The 13,418-nt window shown below is 45.2% G+C and overlaps 1 protein-coding gene across 4 annotated transcripts in view; it reads right to left on the bottom strand.

The window, feature by feature from the left end:
• The window catches only part of crb1 (crumbs cell polarity complex component 1), a 223,505-nt gene that overhangs the window by 100,993 nt on the left and 109,094 nt on the right, over window positions 1–13,418 (bottom strand). For all 4 annotated transcript variants that reach the window (XM_028811039.2, XM_051932884.1, XM_051932883.1 and 1 more), the window contains exon 6: window positions 622–1,569. In XM_028811039.2, the coding sequence (XP_028666872.2) occupies window positions 622–1,569 (948 nt within the window). The remainder of the gene's footprint in view (window positions 1–621; window positions 1,570–13,418) is intronic.

Below are 13,418 nucleotides of genomic sequence, written 5' to 3'. Positions count from 1 at the left end.
TTTAAGGGTGCGACTGCCATTGTGGGACTAGATAGATAGATAGATAGATACTTTATTAATCCCAATGGGAAATTCACAAGAATGTCAACTGTATGAACTACTTACTGTATATGTGATGATCGTGTGCATGAGGGGACTGGCAAGGGAGAGTTGCTCTACCTGGGTCTGACAGAGTCACTTTGGTATAATAATTGATATGATTCACTTGTACAAATTTGATCTGCACTTTGACAAGGAGGCTATGTTGAAATCTTGGTTCCTCTATAAAGTGCATTGTGACTGGGGGCAGGAGATGATGAAGCTTAGATGCGAACATTTTTTAAAATGTCCTCAAATTTAAATACAGCTAAGCATTTAGATGTTTTCTATGCATGTCCCTGTTTTGTACATTTGTTAACTTTTTGTTGTGGTCCATGAAATGATAAATGATAGATTATTTCTTGCTTTATAAATTAGAGCACACAGTTGAAATGGTGATGATCTCTGGCGTATTCTGTCTTATTTCCAGATTCCATTTGGCTGCAACTATCAATCACTGGGTCCTGGCAAATGAGCAGATTTAAGTCGATGTATTTTTGAAAACAACATATTGATATTTTTGTGCTTCAATAACAGTCTTACCTTGTAGGCAGTTTGGACCTTCATATGGCCTGTAACACTCACAGTGGTAGCTCTGCCACAGATTTACACAGCGTCCTCTCATGTTGCAAGGGTCAGACAGGCATCTGTCTTTGGTACTACAACCTAAAGTCAAATTCAACACTGATTCTTGAGAGAGGTTGGAAGGAATAATCAACTGGGAGTCTACATAAACATCTTGAAAACAGCCAATAAAATAAGGCTTTGCGTGGAGACCATTAATGGTTATAGAGTTTGATTGGTTCACCATAAGTCCGCCAATGAAAATGTTATGGAATCCTAAAGAAACATCCCCGATATGAGAGTCTACTGCTATTTCCTCGGTACATCCATTGACACAGGAGCTGTCCAGGATAGCCACAGTAGCTGTTCTTCCTCCAAGTACCATGTTCACACTATGCCATTCCCCATCATTCATGTTGTGTGGTGGAAGCTCCAAGACAGAGCTCAGTTCGTTTTTAATCTGTACGGTTAAGTGCAAGGTGCCACTAAGAAGCTCAAGCTTGATGAAAACATCCTTATCACCCTGATAACACAGAAGGGCATTGGGAAGAACCGTTCGAAAGCTCAAAGTTATATTAGAGAGCACTTCTTTGTCTTCAACAGGTCTTCCAACATGAATGTATCCACTTGCTTCAAAGGAAAATGTGGTGGAGAGGTGGCACATTGAACCTGAATAGCCATTCACACAAGCACATCTGTATTCATGCTGATTGTTTCTTAGGAGTGGTATACATGTGCCACCATTTTGGCATCCATGGCTGTCACAGCCTATGAGGACATCTTGGCAGGTTGGCCCACCAAACACAAGTCCATCTTTGAAGGTCTGGGGACAGTGGCATGCAAAACTTCCTTTAGTATTTTCACAGCTACCACCATTGTGACAGGGAGATGTTGAACATTCATTGATATCTTCTTGACAAAAAGTACCTTAAAGAAATAGAGAAAGGGCATTACCTTAGATAACACACACATTCTTCGAAAGAGAGAAAAAATGAGTTCGGAGCATTTAAAATGACCTCTGCTTTTAGCACAAAGCCTACATGCAGCACCTACACGTGTTGTCTGAGGGAAATTCCTTCTGAGGTATTTTAGTACTGAAATGGAGGGTGTCCCATAGAAACTGTTTTAAAAGTAATAAATCTACATCCAGTCGACATGTTTCGTGTTACCTACAATGCACAACCAGTTCTGCTGGAATAACCACATGTGAAAAGGTAAATAATAAAATGAAATTTGAGATACAGTATGTATCTCACAAAATTCAGCAATACATGGGTGTATATTTGTACAAAAATGTCGTGAAGATCTTATAAGCCTTAAACTCATCTTCTTTTGGTGTTCATCCATCCATCCATTATCCAACCCACTATATCCTAACTACAGGGTCACGGGGGTCTGCTGGAGCCAATCCCAGCCAACACAGGGCGCAAGGCAGGAAACAAATCCCGGGCAGGGTGCAAGACCACCGCAGGACACACACACACACACACACACCAAGCACACACTAGGGACAATTTAGAATCGCCAATGCACCTAACCTGCATGCCTTTGGACTGTGGGAGGAAACCGAAGCACACAGAGGAAACCCACGCAGACACGGGGAGAACATGCAAACTCCACGCAGGGAGGACCCAGGAAGTGAACCCAGGTCTCCTTACTGTGAGGCAGCAGCGCTACCACTGCGCCACCGTGCCACCCCTTGGTGTTCACAATACTTTTATTCCAACTGCAAAAATATTTATGACACTAGGATTGGAAATGATTGCACAAAAATTTGTCACATGACCAGATTTGACCAGGTGCACTCAGAAATAGTGGGCCCAATCTGCTATACAATGCTTACTGGACATCAGCATGACCATCAACAGGGTTGTAAATGATTGGGTCTGTGATTATGTTAAAGGTCAAGACATACAGGTTTACAAGGACGTTACAGTTAGGTCCATAAATATTTGGACAGAGACAACTTTTTTCTAATTTTGGTTCTGTACATTACCACAATGAATTTTAAATGAAACAACTCAGATGCAGTTGAAGTGCAGACTTTCAGCTTTAATTCAGTGGGGTGAACAAAACGATTGCATAAAAATGTGAGGCAACTAAAGCATTTTTTAACACAATCCCTTCATTTCAGCGGCTCAAAAGTAATTGGACAATTGACTCAAAGGCTATTTCATGGGCAGGTGTGGGCAAGTCCGTCGTTATGTTATTATCAATTAAGCAGATAAAAGGCCTGGAGTTGATCTGAGGTGTGGTGCTTGCATGTGGAAGATTTTGCTGTGAACAGACAACATGCGGTCAAAGGAGCTCTCCATGCAGGTGAAAGAAGCCATCCTTAAGCTGCGACAACAGAAAAACCCATCCGAGAAATTGCTACAATATTACGAGTGGCAAAATCTACAGTTTGGTACATCCTGAGAAAGAAAGCAAGCGCTGGTGTACTCAGCAACGCAAAAAGACCTGGACATCCACGGAAGACAACAGTGGTGGGTGATCGCAGAATCATTTCTATGGTGAAGAGAAACCCCTTCACAACAGCCAACCAAGTGAACAACACTCTCCAGGGGGTAGGCGTATCGATATCCAAGTCTACCATAAAGAGAAGACTGCATGAAAGTAAATACAGAGGGTGCAATGCAAGGTGTAAGCCACTCATAAGTCTCAAGAATAGAAAGGCTAGATTGGACTTTGCTAAAGAACATCTGAAAAAGCCAGCACAGTTCTGGAAAAACATTCTTTGGACAGATGAAACCAAGATCAGCTTCTACCAGAATGATGGCAAGAAAAAAGTATGGAGAAGGCGTGGAACAACTCATTATCCAAAGCATAGCACATCATCTGTAAAACACAGTGGAGGCAGTGTGATGGCTTGGGCGTGCATGGCTGCCAGTGGCACTGGGACACTAGTGTTTATTGATGATGTGACACAGGACAGAAGCAGCCGAATGAATTCTGAGGTGTTCAGAGACATACTGTCTGCTCAAATCCAGCTAAATGCAGTCAAATTGATTGGGCGGCGTTTCATGATACAGATGGACAATGACCCAAAACATACAGCCAAAGCAACCCAGGAGTTTATTAAAGCAAAGAAGTGGAAAATTCTTGAATGGCCAAGTCAGTCACCTGATCTTAACCCAATTGAGCAGGCAGTTCACTTGTTGAAGACTAAACTTCAGACAGAAAGGCCCACAAACAAACAGCAACTGAAAGCTGCTGCAGTAAAGGCCTGGCAGAGCATTAAAAAGGAGGAAACCCAGCATCTGGTGATGTCCATGAGTTCAAGACTTCAGGCTGTTATTGCCAGCAAAGGGTTTTCAACCAAGTATTAGAAATGAACATTTTATTTCCAGTTATTTAATTTGTCCAATTATTTTTGAGCCCCTGAAATGAAGGGATTGTGTTAAAAATGCTTTAGTTGCCTCACATTTTTATGCAATCGTTTTGTTCACCCCACTGAATTAAAGCTGAAAGCCTGCACTTCAACTGCATCTGAGTTGTTTCATTTTAAATTCATTGTGGTGATGTACAGAACCAAAATTAGAAAAAGTTGTCTCTGTCCAAATATTTATGGACCTAACTGCATAGTGAGAAGTGAAGCATAATGACACCTTTTATTGGCTAACTAAAAAAGATTACAATATGCTAGCTTTCAAGGCAACTCAGGCCCCTTCTTCAGGCAAGATGAGTTGCCTCGAAAGCTTGCATATTATGATATTTTTAGTTAGCCAATTAAAGGTGTCATTTTGCTTGTCATTTGCTCACTACATCCTGTGATGGACAGCCGGCAGTTCAGTCCGGCCGGGACGTCCCTGAAGGAAAAGAATGGAGGAAGGCAGCCTTTTCAGGACACTGCATCCCCCGGGACACTAGGTGGCATCTCCCCTGGATGGCAACGGTTCCCCGGATTATCTCAAAGCATCCTGTGACGTGGAGTCCGTTTCCTCAGCCCTGTTGGGTGCTGTGGGTGCCGCCAGGGGAAGCGCACAAAGAGCCTGGGGACTACTACTGTTACGACAACCCGGAAGTACTTCGGAGTCACGAGGACGGAACAGTACTTCTGGGCTACGTGAAGAAGGATGATGTGGCGTTGAACCCAGGAGAAACACTTCCGGGTTATGGACTATTTAAAGGACTGGTGAAAACCCAGCAAGGAGAGCCGGAGTTGGGAGGTTGGGTGACTAAGCTGCTGGGAGTGGAGGATTGTTATTGATTATTGATATCATTGTATTGATTATTGGAGAATTGTGGAGCGTGTGGTGCTTTGTGCACTTATTGAAGAAATTATTAAAGATTCTTCTTGGTGCTTTTTACAAGTGTGTCTTGGACATCTGTCTGGTTTGTTTCACGGGGCAACAGCTCCTCTAGCGTCGACAATCCATAATGGCTAACACAGTACAACATCCTATTACTAAGGTCAGGTTATGAGATGCATGATCTCCTGCTCCAATACTACAAAAACACCTTCATTAGACACAAGAAGCCCTGGATGAATGAATGAATAAGTAATTGATCTTTATGATGCCAGGTGGTCAGCCCAGTATATCAGGCACATTTTTCTTGTACAAATGTGACAGTGGGAGGATTCTACTGACAATGGTTGCCCCAAAGAACAACAATATTTGAGGTCTGCAGTCACAGTGGATACGTCCATATATTTTGTCATCTAATGTGACCTCCGTGAATAGACAAGTAAGGCTTCAAACCATAAACCATTTTCTGAGTTGAAACTCCATTATGACTGCAGTGAGCAGCAAATTTAATCAATAAGTAGTATCTCACTGTGATTTTTGCTTTAAATGGTTTTGAAGACATACTGTATGAATAATTTTTTTTTTTTTTTTTTTTTTTACATAACCAGCATGTTCTTCATGCCGGTCCCAAGCCTGGCTCAATGGGGAGGATTACGTCAGGAAGGGAATTTGGTGTAAAATTTTGCCAGCTCAACATGTGGACAACAATATACAGGTAGATGTCCATACTGGATTGATTGAGTCCCATGTTAACAACGACTACCAACAGGGTGCAGGTGGAAATTGGGCTACTATTGGCCGAAGAAGCCAAAAAAGCAGAAGAAGAGAGGGGAGACATGTTCAGAGGAAAGTATAATGGTGATATAATGATTGATATGATTCAGTTATACAAATTTGACCTGCACTTTGACAAGGATGCTTTGTTGAAATCTTGTTTCCTCCATAAAGTGCATTGTGGGGTAGGAGGGGATGAAGTTTAGATGCTAACATTTTTTAAAACTCAACTTTAAATCAGCTAAACATTTAGATGTTTTCTACTTATGTTCCTGTTTTGTACATTTGTTAACTTTCTGTCATTTGTTCTCTTAGTAGATGCTTAAGTAAGTAAGTCTTGGGGACTGTTTTGGAATAAGTGTTACAAGAGAAGGGTACAGTGAGAAGTCAAGCAAAATGACTCCTTTTATTGGTTAATTAAAAAGATTACAATATGCAAGCTTTCGAGGCAACTCGGGCCCATTCTTCAAGCAAGATGTAAAGAGGAAGGGGTCTGAGTTGCCTTGAAAGCTTGCTTTTTGTAATCTTTTTAATTACCCAATAAAAGGAGTCATTTTGCTCAACTTCTCACTACATCCATAATGGCTAACATGGTACAACATCCTAGTACTAAAGACAAGGGTATGAAATTGATCATCAACAGTGAAGAGCTCAGAACAAAATGCAAGCTCGATACAAAAACAGTGAATATCAGTTAGACAGAACTTCATGAGTCTTCACACATTTCTAAAACACCTTAAAGGGTGTCTGCAGTTTGAATGGAGGTGGGCAGCTCATTCTACCAGCTAGGAGTTACATGTGAAGGGAGTCTGGATTGAGATTTGACGCCATGTAAAGGGGTTTGCCTCCAGACACCATTGATCAGCATTCTTGAGTGGGTGAGAAGGAACAAAGGACCTCAAAAGTGTCCCCATATTTAGATATCCACTGACCACCCTGTAGGCAAGTATCAAGTATTTGAATGTAATATGTGCCATTACAACGAGCCAATGTAGAGATCTGAAAAGAGGAGTGACATGTGCTGGCCTTGGCTGGTTGAACACCAGACAAAATTATCAGCTGTGGCTTGTTGACACATGCCTTTACACCAGCAAGCAGAGTGTGGCAGTAGTCCAGAAGTGACAAGACCAAAGCCTGGACCAGGAGTTGTGCTGCATACTCTGTCAGATGTGGTCCGATCTTGTGGATGTTGCATAGAGAGAATCTGTAAGACTTAGAGATATTTGCAACGCGGTCAGTGAAGGACGACTGGCTTTTGATCAACACCTCAAGGTTGCATACTGATTTGGCCGGTGTTTGTGATAATGAGCTGAGCTGAACAGAGATGAAGTGCTGAATAGATGGACAGGCTGGGATAACAAGGAGGTCTGTCTTTGCCAGGTTGAGCACGAGATGGTGCTCATCCATTTTGCAATATTAGTGAGACATGCAGAGATTCTACCTGATACCGTGGTGTCCTCTGACAGGTGCAGGTGCGTATCACTGATATGAGAAATCATTGAACTGAATCATAAGGCCAAGTGAGGTGGACCCAGCAGTACTCTTTGGGGCAGCCCTGTGCTTCTCTGACGTACCTTGGGCGTATCTCTTTGCCAGATCATACAGTAGGATCCACCTGAAAAGTGGTTCTCAAACCATCTGAGGGCAGTCTCAGTGATGCCAAAGTCAGAGAGGCTGGCAAGGAAGAGTTTTCTGATACATGTAGATATTTGCACACAGATTTAGCTTGCAATTAGATATATATATATATATATATATATATATATATATAGTTTGTAAAGTCATCCCTGATGGAGGATCACAGGAATCGTGGGGTAGAGGGGTCCTTTCAGCGCTGTTTCAGCTGTGGAATGGCCAAATGGGGGAGGCAGCTTGATGGCTGAGGTCTCCAGGACTCTAAACAAATCCAAATCATATTATGTGATATCATCTACTGTTAAATTCTGGTCCATACTTGTAAAATTTTTATTTTTATACAGTATTGAGGATTTGTTCTGTGTATTGTATTATATTGACCCCCTTCTTTTTGACACCCACTGCACATCCAACCTACCTGGAAAGGGGTCTCGCTTTGAACTGCCTTTCCCAAGGTTTCTTCCATTTTTTCCTTACGAGGGTTTTATTGGGAGTTTTTCCTTGTCTTCTTAGAGAGTCAAGGCTGGTGGGCTGTCAAGAGGCAGGGCCTGTTAAAGCCCATTGCAGCATTTCTTGTGTGATTTTGGACTATACAAAAATAAATTGTATTGTATTGTATTGTATATATGAAAGTATTTTAGTTTGTAATAGAAACTAAACTCTTTTTGAAGTGTTAGACAAATGTCCAAAAAGAATAGACACAATAAAAAAACAAGATATAGCTAAAGGGCAAGAACTAATGCTTTTCTTATAACAGAGTACTTACTAGGAGGTTGAAACCAGAATTTGCATTTGATCAATTTTAGCAAATAATATCCATCCATCCATCCATTTTCCAACCCGCTGAATCCGAACACAGGGTCACGGGGGTCAGCTGGAGCCAATCCCAGCCAACACAGGGCACAAGGCAGGAAACAATCCTGGGCAGGGTGCCAACCCACCGCAGGACACACACAAACACATCCACACACCAAGCACACACTGGGGCCAATTTAGAATCGCCAATGCACCTAACCTGCATGTCTTTGGACTGTGGGAGGAAACCGGAGCCCCCGGAGGAAACTCACGCAGACACGGGGAGAACATGCAAACTCCACGCAGGGAGGACCCGGGAATCGAACCCAGGTCCCCAGACCTCCCAACTGCGAGGCAGCACCGTGCCGCCCAGCAAATAATATCTCTTTATTATAAAAAAAAAAAATCTTGGGACGAGACAAGACTTTTTTCCAGCGATGAGACATGATCTTTTGAAGAGAGACAGTTTCACGTCCCGCGAGATGATCAAGTCACATCATACTTACAACCTTTGAAAGCAAGTCCTGTGAGACGGTGACTTTTGCAAGTCACGCCCTACTTACAACCATTTTCAAACAAGACCACGGTCATCTAACCACTCAGCTGTTGGAATGTTTTTGGCGGACACACTTCCTGTGCTCCCAGCTCTTTAAAATTTTATATGTTCTAGATGACACGTCAACAACTAAGCGAAGAAGAAAGAGCAGTGAGTCAAAAAGAGACCCAAAACGTTGGAGAGAAAAGAATGCAAAAAAGAAAGCCTGGGGCCGGAAAAAGACAAAGTAGAACGTCGTAAAGAATTCAAAAACGTTGGCGCGATACACATGCAGAGCAGGTTAGAGATAATGGAGGTAGGAAAATTCGAAAGTCTCAAAAAATGATAGTAAAGATTACATTAGCGCAAACTCTGTGAAATAACAGAACAGTGAAAAGAGATCAAATAGTGTTTGAGGATGTCTTGGGGATAAGAGAGACAAGGCAGTGAGACAAAAGGACAGCTGCTGTACAGGCTTTTAAATGTTTGAAGTGCCGCGTGAGATGCAGATCACGTGGCATGGCAGTAGCAGCAAGCCAGCAACTGATTCAGCAAAGAGGAGGTAAAAAACTGTATTTGTTTTCCATTGAATCACCATTTAAGAGGGTGTTTCGGAGGAGTGACCCCGTCTCCTTGGGGTGCATTCAGACCCCCCCTCTTCACAATGGCGCATAGCGCTGGCGGGGGAGGTGGGGAGTTGGCAAGTGAAGCGAGCAGGGGGCGCAGCCCCCTAGTTGGAATAAGCTGATAAAAGAGAGCGGCTCACATACCCATCTTACCGATTCATCTTGGAATACAGTGTCATCCTCTTGGAATCAATTGAGCCTTTTGGATTTTTCTCCAAAGCAGGCCACCAGCTGAAAAGCAAAGACCTGAGCCACACACAAGACAACTTGCTTGTGCTCCTCTTCTACCAGACACTTGTGTTCTGATGATGTGCCACCTTCATAATGGCTTGTTTCAAGATGTTAAATCAGCATTAAAAGTCAAGCTACAAACAGCGTTATTTTTCCTTAATGTTTAGCTGCTTTGTCTTTCGTTACCTCTTCTGATGTAGGTGCATGTTTTTGGGAAGGTAATATCAGACAAGATAAAAGAATCCATTTTTAAGCAGGCCATGATTACCTGCAAAATGTAATTGCATGTGTAATTGCCAGCTACTTTTGCTGACTGCATCTAGTCGGGGTTTCGCTCAAGCGGCTTGAGCTGTTTGACTTGTATCAAGTCATCTTAAATGATGAACAATTCTACTTTGGTTATTATTGTTATGTATATATTTGAAAAATATTTTTGCCAAAGGTCGCTTAAAAGGCCAGGAATGAGTACAATTGCTTGCATGTATGCTTAAAAAAACTGGAGACTAGGAATGCAAAGTGACTTGCTTGGGGCCATGCAGGCAGATGGAACTGGGTAGTGATGAGTGAAACAGGCAGGTTTTGTGAAAGTGACACTAACATTTTTTTGCAAATAATTTATGCAATTGCAAAACTCAACACTCACTCATTAGTTTTTTGGGATTATTTTTGTGAGCTAGAAAACAAGAAATCTCCTTCTTTCTAGTATTCGATATTCACGCAGTGTCCTCTTTTTCGGCATGTCATGTTCTGCTTGTTCCGATCTAGGGCATCTTTGGGGAGCAGGAGCAGAGCTGACTTTGTGCAAATCATTTCTCAACCGACCAGCCCAGCGTTTTTTGGACACCCATGTAGCCGCATTTCTTGGGGGGTCAAGCGTAGGGCTGAAAAAGGAATTTTGCTTCTTAAAAGCCTCATTCCCACTACTGTCTTTACCTGTGTTTTTTCCTGCAGCTGTATAGCCAATGCAGTCTGTTTACACTGGTAAAATCAAATTATTTTTATCATATCACTGTGAGAAGTGCAATATGTTTTTTTAATAATGTGACTTGCTGTATATTTTACAAACAAAGAAACACTTAAATGCATGATCGTGGACATTACAGTGCTTTCTGCATACGAAAATCTTGCTATGCAGAAAGCTGCCATTGTCAATTCTCCCCAACCCCTGCTACCATTATTTAGCAATCCCTTTATTATACAGGGAGATTCACTCGAAAGACAAAATATTCTGTTCTAATGCCCGTTAGGGTGAAACAATCTGAACCAAAAAAATACATTATATACCTTGATGTACAGTATGTGTAATCGATTGCATTACATGCAATGCTGAAAGTGGTTTCCATTTTCTGCCAGACACATTTCAACGCGGTGCTCCATGTTCCTGAATGTATCAGCAAGCGTCTCTTTCGGGGGGGGGGGTTTGAATAGCAGCAATTTCACGTTGGATGTTTTCCTTCAAGTCTTCCACAGTGCAAGGCTTGTTCCAATAGACTTTTCGTTTCAGCATACCCCAAAGGAAAAAATCTGGTGGTGTCAGATCCGGCAACTGTGGTGGCCAAAGCCCCTTTGAAATTACCCTATTGCCAAAGAAGGACTCAGTTTCTGCCATGCTCCTTGCCGATGTGTGACATGTTGCTCCATCTTGCTGGAAGTGACCTTCCGTTAACTCACGATCATCCAGTTGATTCTGACATCTGTGGTACCCGGATGGGGGTGGTACCCAGCCGGGACGCCCGTGAAGACCGGAGGAGGGCTTGTGCTTCCTCCAGACCTCGAGGGGGTGACCACCCTGGGGGCCACGGGTACAGAGCTGGGAAGCTCGACCCTGTAGGGGCCCGTGGTCACCGCCAGGGGGACTCCAATACCTGGAGGACCCTGGACCTCAGCACTTCCGCCACACCAGGAAGTGCTAGGGGGAAGAGGAACAGGGACACCCGGAGAGCTTCCGGGGACACAGCCGGCACTTCCGCCACACTGGGGCGTGTTGGTGGGAGATTGCCGGGGATGCACCTGGAGCACATCCGGGTGCTTATTTAAAGGGGCCGCCTCCCTTCTGAGGATGACTTGAGTCGGGAGAGTAGAGTGGACGAGGTCTCTGGAGGGGAGAAGAAGGCGGTCTGAACACAAAGACAAAGGCATTGTGTTGGCCAAGGACTGTGGGGTATTGGGGTTGTTGTGAAGCATTTGTGATGATGGAAGAAGAAAATAAACATGTCTGCCTGTCTGTGTCCGGGTCAAGTTCCACAATGGCGCCCAACGTGGGGTGATCCGTCTATTTCAAGACGGGGACCCCAAAACAAATATTTTGTAGATGGCCCGGAGCAGCAGGCACCCCCACACACGTTCCGAGGGTGCGGAGTGCTCACTGCCCTGAGAAAACAAAAAAACCCCCAGACCTCCACCCAAAAGTGGTCAGATTCCTACCTGTTGCAGCAAACATCAACGGGCTTTGCAGGAGTGCAGCGGGCTCCTGTGAGTTTGCTGCCGATGAAGGCATCCGCGACGGCGTGGCATATAAGAAGACCAGGCCGAGGCAGGCACTTCGGTCAGACGGGATCCGGGAACAACGGTCCCTCCTTGCCAGCAGCCAGCCCGGGAGGGCTGTGCTTATTTTGTGTTTAGCAGGCAGGGGCTGCCTAAGTCCACACGGATCACAGACGAATGCCGAACCGGGGTGCTTTATGAAAGCGGCAGCGGCAGGGAGAGCTGCCATGAAGGAGACGCTGCAACTCGAAGAGCCAGCATGTCATCGCACCAGGAGGACGAGAGCCAAGATGGCCGCGGACCAGAACTCTCTCCCTGAGACAGGCACGGGGTTGGACGGTGTGTCTTGTGTGCCCGCCAATGAATGTATAGAGGCGGGACCAAGGAATGTCTGTCTCGTGCCAAGGAGAGACCCGATTGGGTTAGAGGAGCCTCACAGGAAGCAGTCGGCGAATATGACTGGCACTCAGGTAAGTCAATCGTCGGCTGACTTTCTGTCCTTGTCCCTGATGCAGGTGCTAAGTGCCCTCCGTGCTGAGTTGCAGGAGCTGAAGGGGAAGGCAGTCGCGTCGGTGACGTCACCGACAATGACTGAATGACGCAACGCTGGATTCTTGGGCCGGAGAGGTACTGCGGAGACAGTGAGTAAAGCCGACTCCATAAAGCATAAGGGAGAGCCCACCGAAAAGGCCCGTGATTCATGTGATTGGAACCGAGTAGGGGGTTCTCCAACACTGCACGCGGCGGTGAGTGCTGTGCGCGAGGCAAGGGGAAAGACAATGAGAGGGTTGGCAGGACGTGGGCTGATGAGTGCCCTGGGTCCTAGCACCTTACACCCCAAGCCTGCAGCAGTCTCATGTCGCTCTGTAGGGACGCAAACCAGACAGGGTCTGAACCTTTCCCATAGGCAGACTCAAACCGTTATAGCGTCCTAGAATAAAGGGATGAATCGAGGGGAGAATGCCGGTTCCTCCGACAAGGGAGGATGTGAGGCAGGAAGCTCACATCCGGAGAAGGGCCGCCCTCTGCTGGCGCGGAGGGAAACCCCATGGCAGGCTGAGGTGACGGGCGCGAGTGCGGTCCCATCCGATGTCCCAACACTTTGGGGGCATGGAGGTCACGAAAGGGGAGCCGAAGTGGCAGGCACCAGGGCGCCGGTCAAAGGGGGGGAGCGTTGCCTGGGTACGAAAAGAGGAGACGCCGACTGGCGGCGTCAGGGCAACGTCTCCGCCCCTTGTTGTGATTTCTGTTTTGCAGGGCTGGGCCCTGGACTGGAGCACGTCGGCTTCCCGCCGAGGAAGACCTGCCCTTGCGGGACGGGCCGCTGGCCCCTAGGGGTCTCAGCTAGTGGTGGGTTACTGTGGTACCCAGCCAGGACACTCGAGAAGACCGGAGGAGGGCTTGTGCCTTCTCCAGACCTCGAGGGGGCGACCGCCCTGGGGGCCA

Source organism: Erpetoichthys calabaricus, chromosome 10 (assembly GCF_900747795.2).
Source record: "Erpetoichthys calabaricus chromosome 10, fErpCal1.3, whole genome shotgun sequence".
Lineage (NCBI taxonomy): Eukaryota > Metazoa > Chordata > Cladistia > Polypteriformes > Polypteridae > Erpetoichthys > Erpetoichthys calabaricus.
This window is presented reverse-complemented; position numbering and strand designations above follow the sequence as displayed.